Source organism: Triticum urartu, unplaced genomic scaffold (genome assembly GCF_003073215.2).
Source record: "Triticum urartu cultivar G1812 unplaced genomic scaffold, Tu2.1 TuUngrouped_contig_5236, whole genome shotgun sequence".
NCBI classification, from domain to species: domain Eukaryota; kingdom Viridiplantae; phylum Streptophyta; class Magnoliopsida; order Poales; family Poaceae; genus Triticum; species Triticum urartu.
In genome coordinates this window covers 1-13,029 of record NW_024115895.1, presented here as the reverse complement: position 1 = coordinate 13,029, position 13,029 = coordinate 1, and the positions used below count along the sequence as shown (strand labels likewise).

General features: G+C 44.7%; 1 protein-coding gene across 2 annotated transcripts; it reads right to left on the bottom strand.

The window, feature by feature from the left end:
* Positions 1-1,146: 1,146 nt before the first annotated feature.
* On the bottom strand, positions 1,147-11,638 carry LOC125528955. Of its 2 annotated transcripts, XM_048693376.1 has the most exons (7): positions 11,222-11,638; positions 11,078-11,120; positions 10,430-10,499; positions 6,200-6,295; positions 3,082-3,494; positions 1,730-2,409; positions 1,147-1,653 (listed from the first exon to the last, which is right to left on the bottom strand). In XM_048693376.1, the coding sequence occupies exons 4-7, from the start codon at positions 6,257-6,259 to the stop codon at positions 1,643-1,645; spliced, it is 1,164 nt and encodes a 387-aa protein (XP_048549333.1). In that variant the 5' UTR covers positions 6,260-6,295; positions 10,430-10,499; positions 11,078-11,120; positions 11,222-11,638; the 3' UTR covers positions 1,147-1,642. The 2 variants fall into 2 exon arrangements, with proteins under 2 accessions (XP_048549333.1, XP_048549332.1); XM_048693375.1 differs by lacking the exons at positions 6,200-6,295; positions 10,430-10,499; positions 11,078-11,120; positions 11,222-11,638 and adding an exon at positions 4,274-6,193.
* Between the last annotated feature and the right edge of the window lie 1,391 nt (positions 11,639-13,029).

Genomic DNA, 13,029 nt, shown 5'->3' with positions numbered 1-13,029 from the left:
GGGGTGCCACGTGACCCGACCGCCGGCGAGAATCTGGTTTCTCCATGGCGGGCTTGGCGTCACCGCGTCCGCCACCGGCAGCTGGAGCAACGCGTCAGTGTCCGCGTCCGCGTATGGATGAGGACGGTGACGCTGGCTGAAGGATGAAGGGGGTGACTGGTGAGGAGGAAGAAGATCGGGGAGCAAGAAAAAGGAGGAGCATAGCGTCGGCGACGCTGATGATGGGTGGAGTACTAATCTCTAATATTCCGTAGTACTACTTGGACCTGGCCTCGGAGAGATGGAGTGGGGGTTTTTCTGTCCAAAATCTAATGCCAGCTCACTCACTGGTTTGTAGCCTAAAAAGTATGCGCACTAGTAGATTTTGAAATGGAGGGAAATATTATGCGCGCTAAATATAAGATGTTTTAGCTTTTCTCAGATTTGTATGCATCTAGACGCACTTTAGTGTGTGTATTCACTCATTTTAATTTGATGTAGTCCATATTGCAATATAAAACAGCTCATAGTTAGAAAGGGAGGGAGTATATAACAGTATATTAACTCATTTTAATTTGATGTAGTTCATATTGCAATATAAAACAGCTCATAGTAAGAAAGAGAGGGAGTATATAACAAGAATCATACCCCTCCGTCCGAAAATACTTATCCTAGGAATGGATGTAGGACAAGTATTTTCGGACGGATGGACGAGGAAAAGGCTTGCCAATTAAAAAAAACACGTGTAAGTCTTCTGTACTACCCAAGTAAAGACACGCAACAGCAGCAGCAGTAGTAATCTGTTTCTGCTAGCCCTTCAATTAAAGAACAAAAATATTACCGTCAAGGCCTCTAATTATTGGGGAAAAGAAGAATGTGTCATGTAAAAAAGACTGAAGCAAGACGACGGAACACATGTTAGAACTGACTCTTCATTTGCCTAGTGCAAATTGGGGAAAATTGATGGGTGCAATATTACAGACAGTAGAGCATCAATTGGTGTGACTCTGCGTTTATTGCAGCTAAGGTTCAGGAATTCCAACCCAGCTGAGGTGCATTTCCAACCCAGCGGAAACCAATTGCATCATTAGCTGCAGCAAATAGATGAGGCATACAATGCAAAATCATGAAGGGGCAAACAAACATTGCAAAAGGCACAACATAGTCTACAATGCCAAACCATGAATAATACTAAATTAAAATCAATAACTAGGAGCTGTTTAAATAAATGACCAAGCCATGAAGGGAAGCAAGAGTTATTCTGACCCTCGTTTGCTTCTACCAAAAAATTTGTAACATCCAAAAAAGTGTCAGTACTCCGTTTGTAAGCCAACAGTTGATGTTAAGAAAAGTGGCCGCCACAAGATCTAATGATAATATGATGGTTTGACTTTGTTTCCACAAGTCTAGAAACTAAGAAATGAGAGCAGTAGGTAGGTGAACTTCACAAGCTTTCAAGTCAAGTTCAGCTCCAGCATTGTCAATTTGTCATGGAAAAATGGGTTTAGCCAGGCATAAAAACTTGGAGAGAAACGCCTCCAGATTACGCCGCAATTCCGCTGGTTCAGATCACCAACTGAAGTCTGAAGAAAGTTTCAACTCTCCTTTTCTTCATCACACCTCCCTCCACCAAGGAACCAACGGACCATGAAATGTCCAGGAACTACTTCAGCACTGAAAAAAAAGAACACATGTGTCAAGACTTCAGTTAAATATCGTGAATTAGGTTTTCGTATTCAAAGAGTATTACCTTCATGTGCCTCCTTGTAGCCATCCTGACGCATAATGAGCTGAGGCACCAGATTCACCTCATACTTCATCAATTGGAAATAGCTAATCAAGAGTGGAAGAGAATATGTGTTCTTTGGTTCATTAGCACCAAACACAGGTTCTTCGGGTATTTTACCATCTACAAGCCCTTCGGGCATCCTCCACATCCCACCCAAGAAGCATGCCGGCATCAAGTCCAAAAACCTCTCAGGTATGCTTCTCAAAAGCTCTTCTTGTGTAAGTGGGACCTTTTCTGCACCAAACTTTGACAGGAAATTCTTGGCCTTTACAAATCTAAGGCCAGTCTCTCTTTTTAAAGCATCTTTCTTGCTCTCAGAGACCTTTTTGCTTTCGAGATCCTTCAGCAGCTCCTTCGCGAGCAAAGCAAGCATCACATGCAGAGTTGCATTACCGCCTTTCGACCAGTTATTGGTCCACATTGCAAGAATTGATCCCAGAGCCACCCAGGGTTGAGCCTTGAAATTTATGATTACAAATCTCAGAATGATCGGGAGCCGTTGGGCCTCCCCCAGAAACACCATCAACGTCTCAATCATCCTTAGCCTCTCATTGCTCTGCTCCTCAAAGTTCTGTTGATTGAATCCCAACAAGACCTCGACCATTCTGTCCAAAAAACCATCACCAACCTCCACGGCTTCCCTGAAAACCATAGTAAGTTAATACCTATATTTTTCTTACTCACTGCACAATCTTTTTAAAACTACATCACCGAGTGCAAAAGGTAAGAGATAGGGATGTGATCTCAAACTGTAAGGGACACTTATCAGAGATTGAAATAAATATAGAAACAGCCAAATAAAATTAGTTGAGCAGTACAAAAAGATGCATGATCAGTTTTAGGCAAATGGTCTAGTTTCACTGGCGTCTAAAACTAAGCAACACATTAACATCAAAACTGAATTTTGTCCATTCACAACGCTGGATAACCATGCCATATTTATTTAGCAAATCCTCTACATACTCAATGAGAGTCACATTACATGAGTAAAGTCAGCTTACCTGGGCAACATGCTAAAGAGTACTAACTAGAGAGAGTATTTATAGAAGTGTACAGCAGCTACTTACATTAATCACAACAATATCGGCAGCCAAGTTACAATATTTTTCAGAGGAATAAAATTGCACATACCAAATAGTTAAAATTTAAACAATCAGCCATCAATTGATATAGGTATCTACAGCAACAAAATATGTAATGCATTCTCCAAGCAAAGATCACAGTAAAACCAACATTGGACCTTACACTAGACTTAATTTCAAATAATCTAGGTGAGAGCGTATAATCTCAAATATTTAGGTGAGAGGACTTACTGGCTTGTATAGCCTGAGCCATAAGTCAGCTTCATGTTATCTTGACCGAAAAGATGGGCAGGCAACTCGACGACCTCAAAATAGAACCAACCACTATTGTCATCTTCCTCCTCTGGTTGTGGCCTAAACGCGACCACATAGCCATCATAATCTGTTACCAAAGACTCAAGTGTACCATTCACACTTATGAAGACCACGATATGATAAGTAATGATGTTCTCAACTCCATCCTCATCACCGTCATCACTGTCATCATCATCTGAGGAATCAACCTTCTTTGGGTGAGGTGGGGTGACGGGAACAGTCCCACGGGCAGTCGACCGAACATCATTAAAATGGCCCCTTCTTCTGGTGAAGAATGCCTGTAGCTTTTGTATGGTCAGATCTGTCTTGATTTCGTACCTGGGGATATCCTATAAGGCCATACAATAACGAAAATTAGAAAAGATTAAATAACAAGGAGGCACCTTAAGAAGAAGATTCATGCTTCAGTGTTAGATAATAGATATGAATTTTTGTTCTTGACTTGCCTTCATTCTTTTGTTAGTTAGTTCACTGGAGCAAGTATCCATGCATGAATTAACACACATAACATACCAAACTACTTGCATAATGGAATTTCTGATCTTGTAGTGCCAACGATAGCAGTTTGGTTTCAAGTATAAATTCATTTGAGGAAAATGAATGTGCCAATAATCTTAACATGTTTAAGGACAACAAGAGAACAGTAACACAAAACACATACAATTTTGGTGGCCAAGACATGTTCACCAAATCACCTCCATACACAAGTAAATTGCCCATTGAACTTGATAAGGAACCGTGAGATCCCATTAAGTATTGAAAAGTTGTACAGTAAGCATGATAGTGCATACTGACATTTACTGTGATACACGGAAATGGAAACTTGATGATTTGAGAGTTCATAGCTTTCTTCGTAAACAACAAGAATAACTACAAATGACAATCTGGACGAAAAACAAACATAGCACTGCATATTTACAATGTCTGGTACACAATACTGAAGGTCTTGATGGTGTGAAACACAGTATTGGAGGTTCTTGATGATTTCAGAATTCCAAAATCTCCAAAGAAAATGGGAGGACAACAGAAAACTAACCGTCAGGACATGAACAATCACTTCACGGTAAGCTAGCGACACAAAAGACTCCCATCACTACCCCAAACTTACAGAGAACTTCTGAGGTCGCACTGCTTGGGCTTTGGCTGCCGCCTTGACCTCAGCCCTCCGCCTGGCCTGCGAGTACTCATCCCCATCGCGGTCTGGTTTCTTTGAAGCTGCTCTGTGCTGCCTCCTCCCCTTCTTCTTCCCCATCCCCGGGCCCCTGCTCTGCTTGCCGATGTGCAGCCACGGCTCACCGACTCCCTCCTGCGCTCCTGGCGGCGAGAGAGGGGAAGGAGGCTAGGGATTTGGACTTTGGAGATGCCGGGGTTGGGGGCGTCCAGGGATTTGGAGATGCCGGGGGTGGGGGCGTCCGGGAGCAGAGGCAATATAATAATAAGATAATAAAACGCAGTATAAGGGACCCTCATTTACATTAGGGAGGCAGAGGTAATACTATCAAATCTTCCCAGTTTGGCGCCCTAATGTTTTGCCCTGCTCAGATTGCAGTACAAGGGCATCTCCAAAGCGGCCCCTCAAATAGCTTCCATTCAACACCATCAGGCAGTCTGTGGAACAGTCTATAGGAGTCCAGAACCTTCGTCATGTAGGACTCCGACACCCCTGCTCACCCAAAACACCCAAAATCACACTCGAATCAGGGGATCCATCCATTTCCCTTTTATCCGCATCCACCCAAAACCACACCTGGACCGGGGGATCCATCCCTTTCCCTTTTATCCGCATCAGCTTCCTCCCTGGTCGACGTCGTCGTTTTACCGCCTCGAGAGCCCGCCAAGCCCTTGCCGGACTTCCGTGACATCCGCCGCCACCCGATCGCCACACCACTTTTCCTACACTGGAGTTGCACATATCTCGTTTGCCCGCCATGCAGGTACGATGCCGTCTGTGGGGATCACCATGCCCAGGAAGTGTTTGGTGAAATGCTCATGCTAAAATTTTGACAATCTATCTCCCTTCTTTCAAGCAATGGATTTGGATATGAAGTACATCTACGAGCGCAACGTTGAGTTGTCCGATGAGGAGGATTATGCGGATAAAACGACGATGATGTGGGAGGTCCCAGCAGACGCAGAGTGTGCGAAAGATCATGTTCTCAATTTTAAGGGATCTATAAGGGTCATAGGATGCTCAATCGAAACAGGGCACGGGAGCGTTTGACGCTCATTGGCGACTAATTTGCCCCCGATGCCCTATTCAGACAATTTTCACCCGCACTTCCACCTACAATGGTGTCCAGTCCAACAATGACTAATTGAAGAAGGATGTCATAGGAAGAATTGGATTCTCTGGTTACCAGAAGTGCATTGCTTCTTTGCGGATGCTTGCCTATGGCGCGGCCACTCGTGGGACGAGTACCCCCGGATGTTTGAGAGCACATTGGGAGACGCTATCGTGAGGTTTGCTACTGCGGTGGTCGAGATGTTTGGACCTCAGTACTTGAGACAACCAACTATTGCAGACACTAAAAGGCTCATGACAATGTCCGAAGCAAGGGGGTGGCTAGGTATGCTCAGATTTCTTGACTTCATGAACCGGAGATGGAAGAAGTTTTCAAAAGCTCTAGAAGGCAATACCATGGCTATGTTAAGAAGCACACAATCATTCTTGAAACAATTGCATCACAATATCTCTGGATTTAGCATGCATGAGTACAATATGGTCTACTATCTGGTCGACGATATCTATCCTCCAGACCATTTCTGAGCCAGTTAGTCTGAAAAGAGCTCACTTTGCCCAGAGACAAGAAGTTGCCCAAAGACAATAAGGGGCTAGAAAGGATGTGGAGAGGGCATTTGGAGTGCTCAAGCCCGTTGTGCAGTTGTTCATGGACCTATTAAACAATGGGATCCAAAGACCTTGTGGGAGGTGATGACATGATGTGTGATCATGCACAACATAATCATGGAATGAGGTTGAAGATGCTGCCGGAGGTCTGAAAGTTGAGAATATGAGTGATCATATCCAAGTTACCGAAAAAGTCTTTCGCCTCGCTTTATATATAAAGCAAACCGCCCGAGCCACAATATCCATATAGAAGTACACACCACACACACGCGCGCGAGAAGTCTGCAAAATCGTATCCAAGTTCCAAATTAGAATCCGGCAACATTTGATGAATTTGTTCAAATACATCAACAAATTCGGCATTGAGCAACTCATAAGCAGCTTAAGAAAGATTTGATTGAGCATGTGTGCGCAGTTAAAGGGTAAAGTAGAACATATGTGTGAGTTTAATTCAAGTTTCAACTATTTTACTTCAACCGAGTTGGATTGTGACAATATTTACATTTAAACTATTGTCGCATTTTAATATTTTCACTCCTCAAAGATTTGATAAACTATTATTTTCAGTGTTGTGGACTTAAGAGAAAAAAAACAGGAGCAGATGTTTAGAGGAGAGAGTTGAATGACAATAGTCTGTCGCTTTGGGAGCGGTGTTGAAAATGCTCCAAGGGACGTTCCCGTCCATGATAGCAGCAGGCTTCCGCAGGGATTAATTATTAGGTAGCTTGAGTTGTGTTAGAGCATCCAAAGCGTACATGACTTGTTTGGTGGAATCACTCGCCACAACTACAAGAGCGCACTTGACTGCAAAATCTTACTACGTCCTCGTCTCACCCATAAAAAAGAGAAGAAAAAAGCCTAACTGGCTAAAGGGTCGTCGGCCGACGGATCTTTTTAGAAAATCCGCCGGCTCCGCAGTCGTTAGGTCTGGCACCATCCAGTGGCCCAGCCCCATACCATCATTGCAACAAAGATAGTGTTGCAGAAGCTTTGCAACAGAGCTCGTGTTACGAAAACATTTACAACAGAGATTGTGATACTGATCTTTGCAACAAAGCTCGTGTTGTAAAAACATTTGCAACAAAGATTATGTTATGGATTTTTTTTGTAGTCTCATGGACTTCTGCAACATAGGCCATGTTTCAGAAACATCCCGCCATAGCGGTTACCTCTGTCTTGCAGCTCCGCTGCTGTTGTTGAAGCACGAGATGTTTTTGAAGCAGCTTTATAGTTGATGCTAATAAAATGATAAAAGCATGACGACACAAAATGTAGACTACACAATAAAACAAAAACCAACAATAATAATAGGAGAAAAATTATGTCATAAGTAAAACTACGCCTTAATGTGTGGTTCGGGTCCAATACATGAATTTTAGATAAATCTTGATCATTCATTGTTTTCTACGTTTTTCTTTTCCTGTCTGTATGGTTTTGATTTTCAATGAATGAGCATTTGGCAATGCTTTTATCTCTATTATAATATTTTAATTTGAATATTGCAATAATTTATATTCAAAAGACGACCACTTGGCTGGATATAGCCCATTTGCTAGAGCACCACTCTTGCAGTTGGGTCAAAAAAACTTGGGGCAAGATAATGGATGCAAAGATGAACAAAAGGCCTTGGACACGTAATGGATCCTGAAAGGGTTCATATTTTTTCGTGCCAAAGGTTAGATCAAACCCAAGTCACCCTCCTACTATAAAAATGCACACATTTCTTTTGCGAATTCCGATTCCATGCACATAGTGCATGGAAAAGTCCAAGATAAACCGCTCACGAAAGCTTGAGTCATGTAACACAATGGGCAAAATAAAAGATCCTAAGTACACAAACTCTAGGAAACTTCACGACCACGGAAAAAAAGGAGTGCGTTGGTGAGACATTTTTTAACTTGTAAACTTCACGACCATGAAAAAGTGAAGTGTGTTAGGGCATCTCTGACCCTCAAATCACCCGCATACGTTTAGAATCGTGTTGTTTGGACCGCGCAAGCCATTCAACGCGGACGTACTTTCTCCCGCAAACCGGAAACAATCTAAAGGCTTTGCGGGCGTCCGAACACCATCTAAGCCCGCTTCTAACCACCCTGGTCCACCCAAATCCCTCCTCCATCGCCCGTACTCGTTCCCGGCCAGCGCTAGCTACCTGCATGCATGCTGGTGTAGAGTGCGCCGCTTCATATTTTAGACGACTCAGGGCGGACGGGACTGCCTCCGTCATTGAAGCGGCGCACCGACCGAGGGCATTGCCCGCTGCACGCTCAACTGAACACGCCTCCTCGCCACATTCAAATGCCTTCATTAAACCCGCGTGGAAGCCGAGAAACCTACTCCGGTCACACATCCGTTCACGACCGGGCCGACATTAAACACAATGTCGGGCAAGCTCCTTCCGTCCGCCTGCTATTTAAAGGAGGCCAGACACTGGCCAAGAATCGCACCACTCCGTCGCTCCCCATCTCTTTTCTCCACCCTTTTGATGGCATCCGACTAGCAGAAAGAATAGTTCTTTGGCATAAAAGCCGGTTGGATGGCCCGCCGAGCGCCCGCCAGATACGAGAGATGCAGCTCGCTACTCCACCTCCATCACCTAGACCGACAAAGCAAGTTGCCGCTCCAAGCCGGCGCATGGTTCAGCAACTCGCCGCTTCAAGCCAGCTCGCAGAGGAGTGGCGAGTTGCTCCAAGCCAGCACAGAAATTGTCGCTGATGTGGACCACGCCGCATCGTACGTGCCTCCTGTGCCTCTGACCGCGTCATCTGCCGTCAACGGCGCGTAACCGCGCTCTGCCGGCGGAGAAAGATGCCAGCTACGCAGACATCCACAGGGCGGCACCCAGCACGTTCGTGGCCGCCACCATCATTGAGGAGAAGTAGAACACGGGAGGCCGCCATAGCTTAGGTCCAATGAAGGCCACCGCCGAGGCGACGCCGGAGTATACAATCGGTGTGTCTTGCAGGCCACCGTCATCCTGTTACCCCAAACCAACTTTGATCTATGCAGCGTAGGGACCCTTCCCCTCCAGTTGAAGCATCAACCGTCGGTTCCACTTCGATGAGCAATGGGAAAGCGAGCCGCCCTTTGCGGTGGAGCATATACCTCCGGGTCTCATGACTACCGTACATGGGGACGACAATGATGACGGCGTCCTGTACCGGGGGTGGCTATTGCCAGGGAGCCCAACCTCATCAACTACAAGGGGACCGCTAGGCCCAATGCCAGGAGCAAACCCTAGGAGGCGAAGACGACCTTCGTGGTCTCAAGACTAGAGGGCAGCAGCGCCGCAAATCGCATCTACCGTGTAAATCCTAGACCTCTCCAGCCTATATAAAGGGAGGTATAGGGTCCTCATTCATCATTTATCCATAGATAGGGGACTCTCGGTACCAACATCATACACCATTGTAACCCCTTGCATGAGGTATCCCTCCACCATGAATAACGAAAACTAGCAGGATGTAGGGTATTCTCTCGAGAGGCCCTAATTTGGGTAAACCCTTCGTGTGACCTCCGATCCAGGACTTTCAGCTGTCCTTGGACCCCAACCGGGGGATTTGACAGTATTTTGCACCGTCAAATAGAGATCCGTCGCGGCCGGCAGTAGACTAGTCAAGGGTATCATATCGTCGGAATGGATATCCACTGGCTCCGGCCATAGACTAGTTTTATCTTAGTCAGGTATCATTTTAAGTTAAAAATATGTCCAAAATGTAAACATTTTCGTCCATTTTGTATGAAATCCGTTATGTTTATATGAAATCTAGCCGTGCTTGCATGAATTTCATTCGGTTTGTTGAAAAGGTGTTTGAAATGTATGCGGAAAGCGTTGGATGGCGATCTCTCGCATCCGTTTCTGCGGATTGGTCCTTCTTTTTCTGCGGACGGATGCGAGAGCAAATTCGCAGATCGCCGTTGTAGATGCCCATAGTGAGACATTTTTAACTTGTCAGGCAACCCCTCCTTTAGCGCCGCTCAAGACAACAATCGCATGCATCTCATTTGTGAATTTCAATTCTGTGTACATACTCCCTCCGTCTCAAAATTCTTGTCTTAGATTTGTCTAGATACGGATGTACCTAATACTAAAATGTAACTTGATACATCCGTATTTAGACAAATTTAAGACAATAATTTTAGGACGGAGGGAGTACATAACATCAAGTAAACAAGTACTCAGTGCCAAAAGAAAAAAACAAATATGCAAAATCTAGAAAACATCACAAGCACAAGGATAATTGATTTGTTGGCACTTATGAAGGAAAAATTCAACCAATGGCCAAGGCTTTTTTAAGTTCGTGTTGGTAGAGTTGGGTGTAGATCGTCACAATTATTAATATTTTGTTGATGAGTGAAAGAAATAGTCCAGTTGGGCAGCAATCGGTAGGAATACTTATATTGTAAGTACGTTACCTGGGGAGAATTGTTGAGTCAAATATTGATCCAGCGGAATGCTTTCAGTTGTCCAGTTGTGACGCACCATCTGCAAAAAGATCACAATAACAATCCTTTCAGAAAGCTCCTACGACACATCGAGTTATAAGCAGGAGAGGGGAAAGCCCTGCACTATGGATGCACTGTCTGCAAAAATATCTACTCTCATCGTTCCTAAATATAAGTCTTTCTAGACATTTTGACTATGGACTTCATAAGAACACTCCACATCCTATATAAAATCTTCATATTTTATTACAAAAATTTCATCGATAGGAAAAAAAGTAGTTAGCACATAATACACCAACAGCTTATATGCCATATATAACAGGGATGTTGTACAGAGACATAAAGCACACAGAGCCCAAACAAATCATATATCAAGTAATCAGAACTATTTTCGATACATCAATTCCGATTAATCCAAAAGCCTTAAGAGGGGAAAAACCAACCCAACTGGACTGCGCGCACGAGGGCAATGATCAACCTACAGGAGCAGAGCTAGCAGCAACACAAATTCACTTGAAACGCGATAGAACAGGCTACACCATCGATCAGAGGAACGCACAAACGAGATGAGCTAGGCATGGGCTAGGGGCCGTTGATCTGAGCGGAGGGAGGCCTAACCTGCGACCGAGCACCACAACACCTGCAGTCGCAACTCTCCTGCCTGTCATAGTGTTCATAGATCCGTTTTAGAAGCAAAACATCCCATAATAACAGTATTAAGTAAAGTACTTAGATATCAAAACGCGTATAGAAGATTTAAACCTTAATTATACACGGGAGGACTTGGGCTGACGACAGGGCGAGGCGGGCGTGCAACAATGCCCTAGAAAGGACCCTAAACAGCCGAGGTGCTCATATGCGCGGATCCGATCGAGGTCCCCCGGTAATCCGGCCTCCAGGTATACACACCTTCTCGTACGTCCTCGGCACGAATCCGCCGCAAGGATCCATGGATCGCAGGCGTAAGTCGAGACCTTGTCGGCACGCGTCCGCCGTGCGTGAGGGATCCATGGATCGCGGAACTAACTCCAGTATCCAGACATGTACATTATCTCGGGTCTCGGCACGCATGCGCCGTGAATTTCTGTCCCCGGAGAGAGATTTCATCCCCACCTCCCACCGGCGCCGGGTCCTGGTAGGGGAAGCGAGCCTTGTGTTGGGGAAAGAAAGGCGTGGGGAGGACGATCAGATAAAACGTGGGCGGCCAGATTTAAGTAGTCTATATATACAGTAAGTATATATTACTCCACCTACCGTATATTATTTGTATTATTATTTAAAGATTATTATGACAACAATACAGTGCATTGTTTTCCGGGATTGAAGAGATCGGAGACAGAGCTGAGGTCTAATCGTCACATGCCACGAGGATCCACGCCCTCCCTTGTCAGTGGGCGCCTAAAATTGCAGCAGGCTACACCACACATGTTTTTTGTGCTCTGTTATGCACGTGCCGACGTGCGTACGCGTGTGGAGGCCTGACGGGTACGGGTAACATCAAATACCGCGAGATCTTGGATTTTTTTTTACAGTGCAATACCAATTGCTTTTGCCCATGGTATGGGTACCGTGGGTAGGGCATAGGCGAGACTTTGGTGGTGTTTGGTTCTCTAATCCTAGGATTTTTTCTAGTCCCAATTAAAAAGTCTCTAGTCCCTAAAAAAGTCCCTCCCTGTTTGTTTCTATAGACTAAAAAGTCCCTAGTCCTTTCCTAGAGGTTATTAAATGACCATGTTGCCACTAGTATATAGAAAAATAACAATCAAACAACACTATGGGGTGGCGGGCCAATAGGTGCATGAAAGGGCATTGTTAGAAAAGTCACAAAAAGTCTCAAAAAGACTCTCCTTGAGAGTCTTCTTCATTTAGTCCCAAATGCCTAGTTTAGTCTCTAAAAAGTCCCTCCCGTTTGGTAAAAAGTCTCTAAAAGGGACTTTTTCTAGTCCCTATACAAAAAAGTCCCTGAAAACAAACACCCCCTTTATACCCATGGATAATACTAGCTGTACCCACAAAAAACATGGATAGTAGGGGCACAAGTGAGAAATTCCATCCATGTGTTGTCAGAAAAAATAAAATCCACCCATGCCTTATAAACCAATAAATATCCAAAACTAATACTCCCTCTGTTCACTTTTATAAGACGTTTTAGACAGCAGAAATTGAACTGTTTTGGGTATTGTCTTAAATGTCTAAACAGTCTTACAAAAGTGAACGGAAAAAGTACTAATAAATAAACATAATTCCTATGACATATAGGGTCATCATCCAATCCAATCACTACTGCCCAACACTAATTCCCTAAATTGACCGCGGCTCAAAGGCCTACAACCGCAACTTCCCCATCATCTGTGACCGCAATGACTATCCCCCCCCGCCCCCCCCCCCCGCCACTTCCCCATCATCTGTGACCGCAATGACTATATATCGCATTCACATTCATCGAGACATTAAGATGTGTCTCGCTGAAGCATTTGCAGTTCGGGCAGGCCCAGTCACACGGTACGGTTAAAATACATACAAAGGTACTCCCTCCGTTCCGCCAGGATTCGAGTATCGGGGGGGGGGGG